General features: G+C 44.6%; 1 protein-coding gene across 1 annotated transcript; it reads left to right on the top strand.

Annotated features, from left to right (window-relative positions):
• Nucleotides 1-813: 813 nt before the first annotated feature.
• LOC124140732 lies at nt 814-19338 on the top strand. Its single transcript, XM_048384830.1, has 4 exons — nt 814-1138; nt 2827-4742; nt 12186-13518; nt 15950-19338. The coding sequence occupies exons 1-4, from the start codon at nt 1039-1041 to the stop codon at nt 17869-17871; spliced, it is 5271 nt and encodes a 1756-aa protein (XP_048240787.1). The 5' UTR covers nt 814-1038; the 3' UTR covers nt 17872-19338.
• The last annotated feature ends 553 nt before the right edge of the window (nt 19339-19891 follow it).

Below are 19891 nucleotides of genomic sequence, written 5' to 3'. Positions count from 1 at the left end.
CCCACAACCACTCCACCTCATACAAACCCAACCCCCACAACCACTCCACCTCAAACAAACCCTACCCTCACAGTCACTCCACCTCAAACAAACCCTACCCCCACAACCACTCCACCTCAAACAAACCCTACCCCCACGGCTATCCCAAGTCATGCAAACCCCACCCTCATAGCCGCCCTAACCTATACCAACCCTACCCCCACAACCACCTCAACCTAACCGTGCAGCCACAGACACTCCATTCCATCATGAACGTTTCAATGGCTGTAGTACACCTGGAAGTTGGTTTTGTCCTGCTCATTGATTCCTTTGGATATTCAGCCCTACGACTTTGTTGTCTCGTACTGAATGTCCTGGAAATGTGCGTGTCTTACTTCCTCCTTAAGGGCAGTAACTCTTGGTGGCTTATTGACATAACAGAACACGCATTATGCCTTTTCAGTCAGCCCATGATCATATTATCTGAAATGTTAGCCTGACGCAGTACCCTTTTACTAGTGTCACATATTGCTCAAGTCTCTTGAACATTCACAGATATAGTAAATACTTCTTGTATCTATTAGGAAATGCCACCACTAAATACAATTGTATGCCTTAGAATTCCTGATTTATATCGGCTGTGTTACCATTTGTAACAAATGTTATATTTGGGATGACACTTTCTTAGTAAAGTACAGATTCTCGTACTTTTCTTAGCTGAGTGGGTTCGAATCCCGGACGGGACTCAACCCAAGAAAAGTACGAGAATCTGTACTTTACTAAGAAAGTGTTATCCCAAATATAACATTTGTTACATTTGACCACTTCTAAAAGGAATTGTGTATTCATAATGGCATTGTGTATTCATGTGTTACCATTGTAAAATCTCTAATTTATCTCGCTAGTTATATTGTTTTATACGGGAACATCTCGCATCAACCATCGTGACGGTAACACCTACAGATTACTTGTATCAATGTCGCTCTTGTTCAGTTCTCTCATGTGACTGGCATACGAGCATACTCAGGGCGGTGACGTCTGATTGTATCAAAGCACATAATGCAACAGCATAGTCACGAGACTGCCGAGTCACTTATCAGCCGCCTTCAGAGTAAGAGTTTTCGACGTATCTCTTATGTTAGGACGATGGATGGAGCAGGTAGGCGAGAACATGCATGTGGTGTGACTGTGTGTCGGGTCGGTATTCCATTCATAATGTGTGTGTGTGTGTGTGTGTGTGTGTGTGTGTGTGTGTGCGTGCGTGCGAGAGAGAGAGAGGGGGGGGGGGGGAGAGAGGCTACCACATACGCTACAGCTGTCCTTTTATCGGGGTCAGTGTTGTGACATGTCTGTCTGGAGGCTTCATAACAGTCAACAGAGCTGTGCAACACACACTATAGTCAATAGTGTGGAGGGTCGGAGACGCTCCCCATGGAAACACCCCTACGCAATTGTGGCAACGCAATTCTCTCAGCGGGGTGTCTGTCTTTGCCACGCAAGGGTCCATTGAAATCCCAACTTCAACCTAATCATGTCCCTTGGCTTGTCAACTGAAACGCCTTGCTAACTAAAATACTTTTCAGCCCGGCATTAAACCGAGATGACGGACTAACTCACTCAAAAACCAAAATTGGTGAATAGATTATTGGTCAGGAATCCCAAATTCTGTCGTGTATACGCTGTATATAAGGAAAGCAATACCCTACCAAGAGTCTTGCTGACAACCATCTTATATGTTTCTTTGAGGTATTGAAGTTTGAGTACTAAGGATAAGATGTACATAACAAGCTTCTCCACTCCAGTGTAGCTACATCTGATATCTACTCTATTATCTACATCTGATATCTACTCTATTATCTACATCTGATATCTACTCTACTGTATAAAAACTGCCTGCAACCTGTATATATACTTGTCAACTATACTCACTTGCTTGATAACGGTGTTAGAACCTACACCGAAACGTTGTTTCTTATTGTAATAAAGAAGTTGTTCATCCATATATCTTATGCTCACTCATCTTATATGTTGGTATGAGTTAAGTCTGACCTGTAAAAGTGAAATGCTGGTTTTTGATTTGGTTGCAGACACGCACACTCCTTATTAAGAGTCTGTCTGAACACAATAGTAAATATACTGACGGAAAAAAAGAAACTGTGCTTCATAAAAATATATTTATTCTGAATGCATCTATCAATGCACCGTCCTACCGTTTGTGCAAATGTAGGGACGTAGCGTCTCGTTGTAGCAGGATAATGCCCGCCCATGTTTTGCACATGTTGTAATAGGCTTTTTGAGGCAGCATGACATTGCTGTACTGTCATGGTCGGATGTTCCTCCAGACCTCTCCCCCACTTTGTACATGCCTGGGATGAGATGGATTGACGCCTACGACAAGATCAGAACCAGCCAGTGAGGGCCCACTCAGATGGGCCAATATTTGGTTGGCACTTCGAACAACATCACCCAGGCTGTTTTTAATCATTTGGTGTATTCAGTACACTGCCGCTGCCTCGCATGTATCAACGCAAGTGGTGGTCAGATCCGATATTGACATTGTTAATTAAGTTGTATCACTACCACTATTTTGGGGCGTGTCCCTCTGTCTTCTGTTACCTGGTATGGGTTTTGATAATACTTTGATCAGACAAATGACCAAATATGATATTTGGGTTTTTGGTGTTTTTTTTAAATAACGTAGCATTTACACCACTGAATATGAAGCAGATACTCTTTCCCGCCAGTATATACCAAACCAATCAACAATGACCGCAAACAATGTCTCTTAATATTTCAGTCTGACATCATAGAGACAACTTTCTATTGAAATATGTTTCTTTTTTTCAGCCAAGATGGCCGGAACGTTACCAGATCGATCAGTTGTTGATTTACACCACAATGACTTCCTGACTTGTGGCATCTGTCAAGAATTGATCACAGATGCCAGAATCCTGCCCTGCCTCCATTCCTTCTGCTTTAGGTGCATATGCGCGCGCACAGAGTCACATCAGTCTGAACAAAGACCAGCACTCTGTCCAGAGTGTCGAGAACCAATTTCAGTTGAGGCAGATTCCTTCAAGAATAATTTCTTCATCAATGGACTCGCTGAACTTGTAAGATCTAAGACAGCCAAGTCAATGCAATGCACGCCATGTGGGTTGAAAGGACGATCCTCCCCAGCAGAAATGAAGTGTCTCAACTGCGGCGATGGCCTCTGTACAGACTGTTCCGATGGACACAATGCTTCAACCCAAACACATTGTCATCAGATTGTTTCTGTAGCAGACCTCAGGGGAGGACTGCATGATGAAACGTTCAGAAAGTCACAGAGAATTCAATGTCAACAGCACCAGGACAAAGATGTGGAATACTTTTGCCAATCTTGTCATTTACCAGTCTGTATAGCATGCGTTATTCTTCTCCACAAGGACCACAACACTCAACCTATCACAGAAACTGTAAGCCATTTGAAGTCAATGATGAAGTCTAAGGTTGAGATCATTCGCAAAGAATTCAAGGAAGTTTCCAAACAAGAAATGAGTATCTTATCTTTGACAAAAGCATTAAAACAAAAAAGAGAATTAGAGACATCTCGCATTGAAGAAAATGCGGAACGAGAAATTGCAAAAATAAAAAGCAGACAACACGATTCACTGAGAAAACTTTCCACTGAAATGAAAGAAATAGAGAAGGAACACAGCACCATGTTACAAGAACTCTCGCAACAGAAAAATAGGATTGGCAGTTGTGTCGACTTCTGTGACAGCATCCTGGAGACAGGCAAGGATGACGAGTTACTGATGCTGAAGACGACCATTATGGACAGACTCCAACAGCTCAAAGGACATGCCATGGCTATTCACAAGACGGATGCATTGACTGTTGCAAAGGATGATGAACAGAACGAGAAACAGGACAAAAAGCAGACAACACAGAGTGAAGCCAGTGAAGCACAGACCAGATCTATTCCATCAAGATACAATATGAAATTCCAAAGAACATTTTCTGCAAAATCTAAAGGTGATACAAAGAACCCTAACATCAAAGGAACGGCATACAGTTTCGGTGCTGGGCTGTTGATATCAGATCTAGCCAATAGAAAGGTCAAGATGATCAACTCTTGTGGTAAGTTGAAACAAGAAATCACCGTGGATGGATTCTATCCCCGTGCAATTGCTGTTGCTGGGGACATCATTGTTGTGGTCAGTGAGAATTATTTGTGTATTTTCACTTTAAAGGGTCATCTACGAACAAAGGTCAAACTGAACAAGACTAAACCAGACGAAGGTCTACCCTTCACATACAGTCTAGCTGCGTCTGACGATGTTGGGATTGTGGTTGGCAATATTCCTGGTGACAAAAGACTTCACGTCTACAACCTGGAGGGCACGATGAAGAGGTATATAGACTGCAGCATCCGGTTCCCCCTGGCGTCCCTGTCCGTCACCCCTGAAGGGGATATAGTCATGAGTGAATGGGGAAGTGGAAGTCTAAGAGTCCTATCAAGTGGAGGGAAGGACAGGTGGAGCAGTTGGGAATATGATACTGGGTGGAAACCCAATGGGACTTGTGTGTCACGTGATGGAACCATTTTCGTTGCGGACTACGATTGGGGAGGAGTCCTCGTTTATAGCTCAAGTGGTAAAAAATGTCTTCAGTACAAAACAATACGTGATGGGCTGCATTATCCCAGTCATGTTGCTTTCGATGAGGAGGGATCACTCTATGTGATTGATGCTAAAGATAGGATAAATAAATACACCGTATGAAGCAAACAGTTGAGAAGCTTTAAGCTCCATTTCATTCATATTATCAGTGGAATGTTTTCTTGAGAACAACGTGACGTGTCACTAAGGAGATTGACATGACGTGTCACTAAGGAGATTGGCATGACGTGTCAATGAGGAGATTGACATGACGTGTCACTAAGGAGATTGACATGACGTGTCAGTAAAGAGATTGACATGACGTGTCACTATGGACATTGACATGACGTGTCAATGAGGAGTTTGACATGACGTGTCAATGAGGAGATTGGCATGACGTGTCACTAAGGAGATTGACATGACGTGTCAATGAGGAGATTGACATGACGTGTCAATGAGGAGATTGGCATGACGTGTCACTAAGGAGATTGGCATGACGTGTCAATGAGGAGATTGGCATGACGTGTCACTAAGGAGATTGGCATGACGTGTCAATGAGGAGATTGACATGATGTGTCACTAAGGACATTGACATGATGTGTCAATGAGGAGATTGACATGACGTGTCACTAAGGAGATTTGCATGACATGTCAATGAGGAGAATGACATGTTTGGCAAATAAAAATGTGTAATTTCTGTGAGACAAGTACCGTCAAACGGAGAGGGTTACAATGAGACCTGGACGTGGCAGGCCTAAAAATACGACACCTGGATAAGATCGTCTCATTACATTATGCCACGCAATAGATTGAAATCTGCTGTCAATAGTGGATTCCGTACAATAACAGGAATGCGATTCTACAGATAAAAACTGACTCTGTGCAGCCCGCCTGAAAGCAAGGCGTCCTGTGAAGGGTGTGACCATTACAGCTTACCACAGGCGGCAAAGATTGGGATTGGCCAGGGCAACAATTCTTGACCATGGTCGGTATGGGGGCAGTATCACACATGACAAGCGAACTGACTGGGCAGCGATACGTTGACCCCAGTTTGGGCAGCTCTTCAGGCGTAATGGCGTCCAATACCAAGGGCAACCATGTGCAAGTTAATCAACAGTATACCATCAAGGAGTCGTGCATGTGTCGCCCGACATGGTGGATACAGATATTGATCTACACTCCCGAAATAAATTTTACAGACATTTATTGTCATTACATCTTCATTTTCATTTCACCAGTTCCCATATGTGTTGTTCGAGTTCCCATATGTGTTGTCGAGTTCCCATATGTGTTGTCGAGTTCCCATATGTGTTGTCGAGTTCCCATATGTGTTGTCGAGTTCCCATATGTGTTGTCGGCAGTAGATATGACGGCAGTCTGTGAGTAATCGAATCTAGACCAGATGATTGAGTGCTTCTTCGGACCATGATACTCACACACGTGTTGTTTTTTTAATGTGAACAGCTCACAATAACTGTTTAGCTATCAGGTGCCCATGAAACAGTTTTGTTTAACCGCAAATAACGCTTACGCCATGTCACGGTAAATCAGCGTCTACGGGTCGTGAGTATGCTGCAAATCTGGAAATAGATGAATGTATTGTCTGCCCAAGTGACGACGGCAGCAGCTTGAGAGTCATATTTGAAGAGCCTGGAGAAACACATCACGAACGTCTGTAATTGGGCTTATCATATAAATAAATGCGACAATACCCTTTCCATAAAGGGAAAGTTGAAGTCATCCCGCTATTCATGCAGCCTCGTGGAGAGTGTTTTGTGGTTCTGAAATGTCATGCATACATCTAAATATGAAACAGATTCAGCAGTCTCACTGGTTTCTAGTTATGATGGGTAACTCAGTGGAAGGGTATTGGCTGATTGATGGATTTAACGATATCAGATCATCGATATACCTGAACTTTAACTTCTTGGCCAAATTACCTTGTTTTGACAATCAGAGCAGAAATTCCTATTCTTATTATTACGTGTCGATTCTCAAATTGAAACAATATGTTTATCCAGAAATCTGTACGTAAATGAACTTAGTGTGAAACACAAATTCACTGAATTTACATATCCACACAAATTACTGCACGGCGATTACAAGGGCGATAAACAATAGAGTGGTAGTCCAATATTCAATGGCAATAAATGGCAGTTGTCAGTATAAAATACGGGGGCACGGGTGGCCCAGTCGTCTAAGGCGCGGCAATTCGCTGTGCAGAGTTGCCTTGGGCACGCCAGAAACCTATGATTGTATGTTCGAATCCCGGTTCGCCCCGATTATGTTTCTAGGTTTGTCAGCACCGTACCCGTGCTCGTGGGTAAACGTGGTAAAAGTGGTAAACGTCTGAGACCTGCATTACTTCGGGCTTTCCTCCCACATTAAGCTGACACGCCTCGATATAACTGGAATACTGTTAAAAGCGGCGTTAAACCCAACTCACTCACTCACTCACATGTCGCTGTCAGCGCGAGACGGGCGCACGTGCTGCTCGTGCTCCGCCATCGCCGGTGGGGTTTCTGCTTTCAAATGTATTCACTCGACTCGTCTTTGTACCGACTGCGACGATGCCGTCGATTTCCAAATCGTTAATATAAAGATTACAACGGTTGTTTATTGACCAACTAGGCATGGATATGCAGGCATGTGGCTTAGTGTGTGACTGACAATGACTGACACGTGTCTGACGGTATAACGGTTGTGCGTCTGTATGTACCACGGGATTTCCAGAAGTTGTTAACGAAGCAATGTATGTTCCAACCACTCTGGATGCATTTAACTAGTTAGTCTTCTTCTTGTGTTCTAGTTGCAGCAGCCCTCCCTTCACTAATTAATGTGCCATCTTCCAATTTCAGCAAGCGACAACCATATCCGCACGCAGTAATGACGTCTGGAGTACTTGAATATCTAATTAGTATTTTTTTTCACTTGAAGGATAATAAGCATAAATCCTACCATGAAAACAAACAGCACGTGGGAGAAAGAACATCTGCATGCTTTGACTAATGATGTGAAGTGGAAAGCATCGTCGTTATTAGTGAGTGTTAATTAATGAAAACATTCATAATGATGTCACGAGGCAGAGATGAAGATCCAAGCGATGGCTGCGCACCGCGTGGGGAGCTGGCTTGTTAAAGATGTATGCTAATGGTGGGTTGACGCATCATAATTACTGTTAACTGCAAGACACACATCAGTGTCTGTCTACACAAAGCTAACAGGATGACTTAATACCTTACATTGTCAAAATACCACGTTGGAATTACCACGTCCTAAATAGATGACATTATTTAATGTCCGATGTCCTGAATAGATGACATTATTTAATGTTTAATATCCTGAATAGATGACATTATTTAATGTTTAATGTCCTCAATAGATGACATTATTTAATGTTCGATGTCCTGAATAGATGACATTATTTAATGTTCGATGTCCTGAATAGATGACATTATTTAATGTTCAATGTCCTCAATAGATGACATTATTTAATGTTCGATGTCCTGATTAGATGACATTATTTAATGTTCGATGTCCTGAATAGATGACATTATTTAATGTTCAATGTCCGAAATAGATGACATTATTTGATGTTCGATGTCCGGAATAGATGACATTATTTGATGTTCGATGTCCGGAATAGATGACATTATTTAATGTTCGATGTCCGAAATAGATGTCATTATGTAATGTTCTATGTCCTGAATAGATGACATCATTTGATGTTCTATGTCCGAAATAGATGACATTATTTAATGGTCGATGTCCTAAATAGATGACATTATTTAAGGTAATCTGTCCGATCCTACGTTATTAAATCACATTCTGATAGAGGACATTATTAACGTTTCATGTGCTATTCTTCTGATAGATGACATTATTTAATGGTCGATGTCTCGAATAGATGACATTATTTGATGTTCTATGTCCGAAATAGATGACACTATTTGATGTTCTATGTCCTGAATAGATGACATTATTTGATGTTCTATGTCCGAAATAGATGACATTATTTGATGTACTTTGTCAGAAATAGATGACATCATTTGATGTTCTATGTCCGAAATAGATGACATTTTTTGATTTTCTATGTTCTGAATAGATGACATTATTTGATGTTCTATGTCCGAAATTGATGACACTATTTGATGTTCTATGTCCGAAATAGATGACATTATTTGATGTTCTATGTCCGAAATAGATGACATTATTTGATGTTCTATGTCCGAAATAGATGACATTATTTGATGTTCTATGTCCTGAAAAGATGACATTATTTGATGTTCTATGTCCGAAATAGATGACATTATTAAAGGTTCGATGTCCGAAATAGATGACATTATTGGATGTTCTATGTCCTATTCCACGTCCTTTAGTTACATTCCGATAGATGACATTAGTTAATGTTCCATGTCCTATTCTTCTGATAGATGACATTATTTGATGTAGTCTGTCCTATTCTACGTTTTTAAGTTACAATCTGACAGATGACAATATTTAATGTTCTGTGTCCTATCCTGTGTTCCACGTACACGTTCTGATAGAATGATTTTAGTACCTAATGTTCTATGTCCTGTTATCTGTTTCTTGTTGACGTATTGATACAAGACGTGATTGTGAATAGTGTGTTCAGGGATTCTGACGTAGACATTCAGTTGTGCTTCAGCACATCCTGGAAATACACACTCAAACATAATATACTTACTCATTGTCCCTTCGGGTTTATATTTATGATATTTTAACATATGTTGTTCATTTAATCTCTATAGATTTAATCTATCTAAATTTAAGTGTTTAATACACCTCCTAAGTGATTCTGGGAGTTGAGTGAGTTGGGTAATACGCCGCTTGTAGCAATATTTACAGCACTATCAAGAATTCACACAATCTACCCATGTGGGGTTCGAACCACCAGCCTCCCGCATTAAAATAACTGTCATATATGTAGTTAGGGAGCAATCATTTGATTCTCAGTAGGGATGGGATTGAGGGGATTTTCATGGGAAAAAATAAGCAAGCTCCTTTCTTTACTGGAAGAAATTACATTTGCATCGCAGCGTAGGAAAAATAATGTGCTATTTCTCGCAGACAAATGTCCAAGGAAAACAGTTTTCGTTTTTTTATATATTTTAAAACTAATATCGGAGTACCCCAAACCACACACACACACACACACACACACACACACACACACACACACACCACACCACACCACACCACACCACACCACACCACACCACACCACACCACACACCACACCACACCACACCACACCACACCACACCACACACACGAATATGAAATGATTGCTCCCTTACAGGAAATGATTACACGTTTACACTCAAGCCTCCTCCGTTGGCGGAGCTCTCTATACTATCGCAATGATACCTCCCTTACAGGAAGTGATTACACGTTTACACTCAAGCCTCCTCCGTTGGCGGAGCTCTCTATACTATCGCAATGATACCGGCAGAGTAACCGGAAAGCTGGTATGAGCTTGATCAACACTGTCGTAGAGTTGGGGAAATCTAATGTTGCTAAGTAAATGGTAAGTGATTATGTCGCTAGTATATCTGATTAAGCTTTGACGAAGTAAGTGATTGTAGAAACGTCAGTTTCAGTCTAGCCTCCCCACCTCATACAAACCCAACCCCCACAACCACTCCACCTCATACAAACCCAACCCCCACAACCACTCCACCTCAAACAAACCCTACCCCCACAACCACTCCACCTCAAACAAACCCAACCCCCACAACCACTCCACCTCAAACAAACCCTACCCCCACGGCTATCCCAAGTCATGCAAACCCCACCCTCATAGCCGCCCTAACCAATACCAACCCGACCCTCACAACCTCCAACCTATACAAACCCCACCCTCACAGCCACCCCACCTCATACAAACCCCACCTTCTCAGCCACCCCCCTCATACAAACCCCACCCTCACAGCCACCCCACCTCATACAAACCCCACCCTCTCGGCCACCCCCCTCATACAAACCCCAACTTCTCAGCCACCCCACCTCATACAAACCCCACCCTCACAGCCACCCCACCTCATACAAACCCCACCCTCTCGGCCACCCCCCTCATACAAACCCCACCTTCTCAGCCACCCCACCTCATACAAACCCCACCTTCTCGGCCACCCCCCTCATACAAACCCTACTTTCTCAGCCACCCCACCTCATACACACCCTACCCTCACTGCCACCCCACCTCATACAAACCCTACCCTCACAGCCACCCCACCTCATACAAACCCCACCCTCACAGCCACCCCACCTCATACAAACCCCACCCTCTCGGCCACCCCCCTCATACAAACCCCACCTTCTCAGCCACCCCACCTCATACAAACCCCACCTTCTCGGCCACCCCCCTCATACAAACCCTACCTTCTCAGCCACCCCACCTCATACACACCCTACCCTCACTGCCACCCCACCTCATACAAACCCTACCCTCACAGCCACCCCACCTCATACAAACCCCACCCTCACAGCCACCCCACCTCATACAAACCCCACCCTCTCAGCCACCCCACCTCATACACACCCTACCCTCTCAGCCACCCCACCTCATACAAACCCCACCCTCTCAGCCACCCCACCTCATACAAACCCTACCCCCACAACCACTCCACCTCATACAAACCCTACCCCCACGGCTATCCCAAGTCATGCAAACCCCACCCTCATAGCCGCCCTAACCAATACCAACCCGACCCTCACAACCTCCAACCTATACAAACCCCAGCCTCACAGCCACCCCACCTCATACAAACCCCACCCTCACAGCCACCCCCCTCATACAAACCCCACCCTCACAGCCACCCCACCTCATACAAACCCCACCTTCTCAGCCACCCCCCTCATACAAACCCTACCTTCTCAGCCACCCCACCTCATACAAACCCCACCCTCACAGCCACCCCACCTCATACAAACCCCACCCTCTCGGCCACCCCCCTCATACATCCCTACCTTCTCAGCCACCCCACCTCATACACACCCTACCCTCACAGCCACCCCACCTCATACAAACCCTACCCTCACAGCCACCCCACCTCATACAAACCCCACCCTCACAGCAACCCCACCTCATACAAACCCCACCCGCTCAGCCACCCGACCTCATACAAACCCCACCCTCACAGCCACCCCACCTCATACAAACCCCACCCTCTCTGCCACCCGACCTCATACAAACCCCACCCTCACAGCCACCCCACCTCATACAAACCCTACCCTCACAGCCACCCCACCTCATACAAACCCTACCCTCACAGCCACCCCACCTCATACAAACCCCACCCTCACAGCCACCCCACCTCATACAAACCCCACCCTCTCAGCCACCCGACCTCATACAAACCCCACCCTCACAGCCACCCCACCGCATACAAACCCCACCCTCACTGCCATCCCACCTCAAACAAACCCTACCCTCACAGCCACCCCACCTCATACAAACCCCACCCTCACAGCCTCCAACCTATACAAACCCCACCCTCACAGCCACCCCACCTCATACAAACCCCACCCTCACAGCCTCCAACCTATACAAACCCCACCCTCACAGCCATCCCACCTCATACAAACCCCACCCTCACAGCCACCCCACCTCATACAAACCCCACCCTCACAGCCACCCCACCTCATACAAACCCCACCCTCTCAGCCACCCGACCTCATACAAACCCCACCCTCACAGCCACCCCACCTCATACAAACCCCACCCTCACAGCCACCCCACCTCATACAAACCCCACCCTCACTGCCACCCCACCTCATACAAACCCTACCCTCACAGCCTCCAACCTATACAAACCCCACCTCATACAAACCCCACCCTCACAGCCTCCAACCTATACAAACCCCACCCTCACAGCCACCCCACCTCATACAAACCCCACCCTCACAGCCACCCCACCTCATACAAACCCCACCCTCTCAGCAATCCCACCTCATACAAACCCCACCCTCACAGCCATCCCACTTCATACAAACCCCACCCTCACAGCCACCCCACCTCATACAAACCCCACCCTCACAGCCACCCCACCTCATACAAACCCCACCCTCACAGCCATCCCACCTCATACAAACCCCACCCTCACAGCCTCCAACCTATACAAACCCCACCCTCACAGCCACCCCACCTCATACAAACCCAACCCTCTCAGCCATCCCACCTCATACAAACCCCACCCTCACAGCCTCCAACCTATACAAACCCCACCCTCACAGCCACCCCACCTCATACAAACCCCACCCTCACAGCCTCCAACCTATACAAACCCCACCCTCACAGCCACCCCACCTCATACAAACCCCACCCTCACAGCCATCCCACCTCATACAAACCCCACCCTCACAGCCATCCCACTTCATACAAACCCCACCCTCACAGCCTCCAACCTATACAAACCCCACCCTCACAGCCTCCAACCTATACAAACCCCACCCTCACAGCCATCCCACCTCATACAAACCCCACCCTCACAGCCTCCAACCTATACAAACCCCACCCTCACAGCCACCCCACCTCATACAAACCCTACCCTCACAGCCTCCAACCTAAACAAACCCCACCTCATACAAACCCCACCCTCACAGCCTCCAACCTATACAAACCCTACCCTCACAGTAACCCCACCTCATACAAACCCCACCTCATACAAACCCTACCCCCACAACCACCTCAACCTAACCGTGCAGCCACAGACACTCCATTCCATCATGAACGTTTCAATGGCTGTAGCACACCTGGAAGTTGGTTTTGTCCTGCTCATTGATTCCTTTGGATATTCAGCCCTACGACTTTGTTGCCTAGTACTGAATGTCCTGGAAATGTGCGTGTCTTACTTCCTCCTTAAGGGCAGTAACTCTTGGTGGCTTATTGACATAACAGAACACGCATTATGCCCTTTCAGTCATCCCATGATCATATTATCTGAAATGTTAGCCTGACGCAGTACCCTTTTACTAGTGTCACATATTGCTCAAGTCTCTTGAACATTCACAGATATAGTAAATACTTCTTGTATCTATTAGGAAATGCCACCACTAAATACAATTGTATGCCTTAGAATTCCTGATTTATATCGGCTGTGTTACCATTTGTAACAAATGTTATATTTGGGATGACACTTTCTTAGTAAAGTACAGATTCTCGTACTTTTCTTAGCTGAGTGGGTTCGAATCCCGGACGGGACTCAACCCAAGAAAAGTACGAGAATCTGTACTTTACTAAGAAAGTGTTATCCCAAATATAACATTTGTTACATTTGACCACTTCCAAAAGGAATTGTGTATTCATAATGGCATTGTGTATTCATGTGTTACCATTGTAAAATCTCTAATTTATCTCGCTAGTTATATTGTTTTATACGGGAACATCTCGCATCAACCATCGTGACGGTAACACCTACAGATTACTTGTATCAATGTCGCTCTTGTTCAGTTCTCTCATGTGACTGGCATACGAGCATACTCAGGGCGGTGACGTCTGATTGTATCAAAGCACATAATGCAACAGCATAGTCACGAGACTGCCGAGTCACTTATCAGCCGCCTTCAGAGTAAGAGTGATAGTACCGTTTTCGACGTATCCCTTATGTTAAGACGATGGATGGAGCAGGTAGGCGAGTGTGTGTGTGCTTGCGTGCGTCCGTGCGTGCGTGCGTGCGTGCGTGCGTGCGAGAGAGAGAGAGAGAGAGAGAGAGAGAAGGGGGGGGGGGGGAGTGGGGGGGAGGGAGAGGCTACCACATACGCTACAGCTGTCCTTTCATCGGGGTCAGTGTTGTGACATGTCTGTCTGGAGGTTTCATAACAGTCAACAGAGCTGTGCAACACACACTATAGTCAATAGTGTGGAGGTGGGTCGGAGACGCTCCCCATGGAAACACCCCTACGCATGTCTCTGTGGCAACGCAATTCTCTCAGCGGGGTGTCTGTCTTTGCCACGCAAGGGTCCATTGAAATCCCAACTTCAACCTAATCATGTCCCTTGGCTTGTCAACTGAAACGCCTTGCTAACTAAAATACTTTTCAGCCCGGCATTAAACCGAGATGACGGACTAACTCACTCAAAAACCAAAATTGGTGAATTATTGGTCAGGAATCCCAAATTCTGTCGTGTATACGCTGTATATAAGTAAAGCAATACCCTACCAAGAGTCTTGCTGACAACCATCTTATATGTTTCTTTGAGGTATTGAAGTTTGAGTACTAAGGATAAGATGTACATAACAAGCTTCTCCACTCCAGTGTAGCTACATCTGATATCTACTCTATTATCTACATCTGATATCTACTCTATTATCTACATCTGATATCTACTCTACTGTATAAAAACTGCCTCCAACCTGTATATATACTTGTCAACTATACTCACTTGCTTGATAACCTACACCGAAACGTTGTTTCTTATTGTAATAAAGAAGTTGTTCATCCATATATCTTATCCTCACTCATCTTATATGTTGGTATGAGTTAAGTCTGACCTGTAAAAGTGAAATGCTGGTTTTTGATTTGGTTGCAGACACACACACACTCCTTATTAAGAGTCTGTCTGAACACAATAGTAAATATACTGACGGAAAAAAGAAACTGTGCTTCATAAAATGTTCAATAAAAATATATTTATTCTGAATGCATCTATCAATGCACCGTCCTACCGTTTGTGCAAATGTAGGGACGTAGCGTCTCGTTGTAGCAGGATAATGCCCACCCATGTTTTGCACATGTTGTAATAGGCTTTTTGAGGCAGCATGACATTGCTGTACTGTCATGGTCGGATGTTTCTCCAGACCTCTCCCACGTAGGACATGCCTGGGATGAGATGGATTGACGCCTACGGCAAGATCAGAACCAGCCAGTGAGGGCCCACTCAGATGGGCCAATATTTGGTTGGCACTTCGAACAACATCACCCAGGCTGTTTTTAATCATTTGGTGTATTCAGTACACTGCCGCTGCCTCGCATGTATCAACGCGTGGTGGTCAGATCCGATATTGACATTGTTAATTAAGTTGTATCACCACCACTATTTTGGGGCGTGTCCCTCTGTTTTCTGTTACCTGGTATGGGTTTTGATAATACTTTGAACAGACAAATGACCAAATATGATATTGGTTTTTGGGGTTGTTTTTTTAAATAACGTAGCATTTACACCACTGTATATGAAGCATATACTCTTTCCCGCCAGTATATACCAAACCAATCCACAATGACCACAAACAATGTCTCTTAATATTTCAGTCTGAGATCATAGAGACAACTTTCTATTGAAATAGGTTTCTTTTTTTCAGCCAAGATGGCCGGAACGTTACCAGATCGATCAGTTGTTGATTTACACCACAATGACTTCCTGACTTGTGGCATCTGTCAAGAGTTGTTCACAGATCCCAGAATCCTGCCCTGCCTCCATTCCTTCTGCTTTAGGTGCATATGCGCGCGCACAGAGTCACATCAGTCTGAACAAAGACCAGCACTCTGTCCAGAGTGTCGAGAACCAATTTCAGTTGAGGCAGATTCCTTCAAGAATAATTTCTTCATCAATGGACTCGCTGAACTTGTAAGATCTAAGACAGCCAAGTCAATGCAATGCACGCCATGTGGGTTGAAAGGACGATCCTCCCCAGCAGAAATGAAGTGTCTCAACTGCGGCGATGGCCTCTGTACAGACTGTTCCGATGGACACAATGCTTCAACCCAAACACATGGTCATCAGATTGTTTCTGTAGCAGATCTCAGGGGAGGACTGCATGATGAAACGTTCAGACAGTTACAGAGAATTCAATGTCAACAGCACCAGGACAAAGATGTGGAATACTTTTGCCAATCTTGTCATTTACCAGTCTGTATAGCATGCGTTATTTTTCTCCACAAGGACCACAACACTCAACCTATCACAGAAGCTGTAAGCCTTTTGAAGTCAATGATGAAGTCTAAGGTTGAGATCATTCGCAAAGAAGTCAAGGAAGTTTCCAAACAAGAAATGAGTATCTTATCTTTGACAAAAGCATTAAAACAAAAAAGAGAATTAGAGACATCTCGCATTGAAGAAAATGCGGAACGAGAAATTGCCATAATAAAAAGCAGACAACACGATTCACTGAGAAAACTTTCCACTGAAACGAAAGAAATAGAGAAGGAACACAACACCATGTTACAAGAACTCTCGCAACAGAAAAATAGGATTGGCAGTTGTGTCGACTTCTGTGACAGCATCCTGGAGACAGGCAAGGATGACGAGTTACTGATGCTGAAGACGACCATTGTGGACAGACTCCAACAGCTCAAAGGACATGCCATGGCTATTCACAAGACGGATGCATTGACTGTTGCAAAGGATGATGAACAGAACGAGAAACAGGACAAAAAGCAGACAACACAGAGTGAAGCCAGTGTATCACAGACCAGATCTATTCCATCGAGATACAATATGAAATTCCAAAGAACATTTTCTGCAAAATTTAAAGGTGATACAAAGAACCCTAACATCAAAGGAACGGCATACAGTTTCGGTGCTGGGCTGTTGATATCAGATCTAGCCAATAAAAAGGTCAAGATGATCAACTCTTGTGGTAAGTTGAAACAAGAAATCACCGTGGATGGATTCTATCCCCGTGCAATTGCTGTTGCTGGGGACGTCATTGCTGTGGTCAGTGAAAATTATTTGTGTATTTTCACTTTAAAGGGTCATCTACGAACAAAGGTCAAACTGAACAAGAATAAACCAGATGAAGGTCTACCCTTCACATACAGTCTAGCTGCGTCTGACGATGTTGGGATTGTGGTTGGCAATATTCCTGGTGACAAAAGACTTCACGTCTACAACCTGGAGGGCACGATAAGGAGGTATTTAGACTGCAGCTTCCGGTTCCCCCTGTCGTCCCTGTCCGTCACCCCTGAAGGGGATATAGTCATGAGTGAATGGGGAAGTGGAAGTCTAAGAGTCCTATCAAGTGGAGGGAAGGACAGGTGGAGCAGTTGGGAATATGATACTGGGTGGAAACCCAGTGGGACTTGTGTGTCACGTGATGGAACCGTTTTCGTTGCGGACTACGACTGGGGGGGAGTGCGCGTTTATAGCTCAAGTGGTAAAAAATGTCTTCAGTACAAAACAAAACATGATGGGCTGCATTGTCCCAGTCATGTTGCTTTCGATGAGGAGGGATCACTCTATGTGATTGATGCTAAAGATAGGATAAATAAATACACCGTATGAAGCTATGAAGCAAACAGTTGAGAAGCATTAAGCTCCATTTTATTCATATTATCAGTGGAATGTTTTCTTGAGAACAACGTGACGTGTCACTAAGGAGATTGACATGACGTGTCACTAAGGAGATTGACATGACATGTCACTAAGGAGATTGGCATGACGTGTCACTAAGGAGATTGGCATGACATGTCACTAAGGAGATTGACATCACGTGTCACTAAGGAGATTGGCATGACGTGTCAATGAGGAGATTGACATCAAGTGTCACTAATGAGATTGGCATGACGTGTCAATCAGGAGATTGACATGACGTGTCACTAAGGAGATTGACATGACGTGTCACTAAGGAGATTGACATGACGTGTCACTAAGGAGATTGGCATGACGTGTGAATGAGGAGATTGACATCACGTGTCAATTATGAGATTGGCATGACGTGTCTCTAAGGAGATTGACATAACGCGTCACTTAGGAGATTGACATGACGTGTCACCAATGAGATTGGCATGACGTGTCAATGAGGAGATTGGCATGACGTGTCACTAAGGAGATTGACATGACGTGTCACTAAGGAGATTGACATGACGTGTCACTAATGAGATTGGCATGACGTGTCAATGAGGAGATTGGCATGACGTGTCACTAAGGAGATTGACATGACGTGTCAATAAAGAGATTGACATGATGTGTCACTTAGGATATTGGCATGACGTGTCACTAAGGAGATTGACTTGACGTGTCACTAAGGAGATTGACATCACGTGTCACTAATGAGATTGGCATGACGTGTCACTAAGGAGATTTACTTGACGTGTGAATGAGTAGATTGGCATGACGTGTCACTAAGGAGATTGACTTGACGTGTCTATGAGGAGATTGACATGATGTGTCACTAAGGAGATTGGCATGACGTGTCAATGAGGAGATTGACATGTTTGGCAAATAAAAATGTGTAATTTCTGTGAGACAAGTACCGTCAAAGGGAGGGGGTTACAATGAGACCTGGGCGTGGCAGGCCTAAAAAAACGACACCTGGACAAGATCGTCTCATTACATTAATTGTGCCACGCAATAGATTGAAATCTGCTGTCAATAGTGGATTCCGTACAATAACAGGAGTGCGACTCTACAGATAAAAACTGACTCTGTGCAGCCCGCCTGAAAGCAAGGCGTCTTGTGAAGGGTGTGACCATTACAGCTTACCACAGGCGGCAAAGATTGGGATTGGCCAGGGCAACAATTCTTGACCATGATCGGTATGGGGAAAGTATCACACATGGCAAGTGAACTGATTGCGTTATTATAAATGGATATTAGACTGGGCAGCGATACGTTGACCCCAGTTTGGGTAGCTCTTCGGGCGTAATGGCGGGCAATGCCAAGGGCAACCATGCACAAGTTAATCAACATTTTACCATCAAGGTGTCGTCCATGATATTGATCTACATAACCGAAATAAATTTTACAGACATTTATTGTCATTACATCTTCATTTTTATTTCACCAGTTCCCATATGTGTTGTTCGAGTTCCCATATGTGTTGTCGAGTTCCCATATGTGTTGTCGAGTTCCCATATGTGTTGTCGAGTTTCCATATGTGTTGTTCGAGTTCCCATATGTGTTGTCGAGTTTCCATATGTGTTGTTCGAGTTCCCATATGTGTTGTCGAGTTCCCATATGTGTTGTTCGAGTTCCCATATGTGTTGTCGAGTTCCCATATGTGTCGAGTTCCCATATGTGTTGTCGGCAGTAGATATGACGGCAGTCTGTGAGTAATCGAATCTAGACCAGATGATTGAGTGCTTCTTCGGATCATGATACTCACACACGTCTTGTTTTTGTTAATGTTAACAGCGCACAATAACTGTTTAGCTATCAGGTGCCCATGAAACAGTTTTGTTTAACCGCAAATAACGCTTACGCCATGTCACGGTAAATCAACGTCTCCGCGTCTACGTGGGTATGCTGCAAATCTGGAAGTAGATGAATGTATTGTCTGCCCAAGTGACGATGGCAGCAACTT

Source organism: Haliotis rufescens, unplaced genomic scaffold (genome assembly GCF_023055435.1).
Source record: "Haliotis rufescens isolate VD_foot unplaced genomic scaffold, xgHalRufe1.0.p SCAF_51, whole genome shotgun sequence".
NCBI lineage: Eukaryota > Metazoa > Mollusca > Gastropoda > Lepetellida > Haliotidae > Haliotis > Haliotis rufescens.
Note: the sequence above shows the minus strand (reverse complement) of the source record. Positions and strands in the feature narration are given on the sequence as shown.

Bases quoted from the DNA above. Each gene is read 5' to 3' on its own strand.
- LOC124140732 (XM_048384830.1), top strand. From the start codon at position 1,039: ATGCAACAGCATAGTCACGAGACTGCCGAGTCACTTATCAGCCGCCTT. The intron at 1,139-2,826 runs GTAGGCGAGAAC...TCTTTTTTTCAG, and splicing joins TAGGACGATGGATGGAGCAG to CCAAGATGGCCGGAACGTTA. The intron at 4,743-12,185 runs GTATGAAGCAAA...CCACCCTCACAG, and splicing joins ATAGGATAAATAAATACACC to CCTCCAACCTATACAAACCC.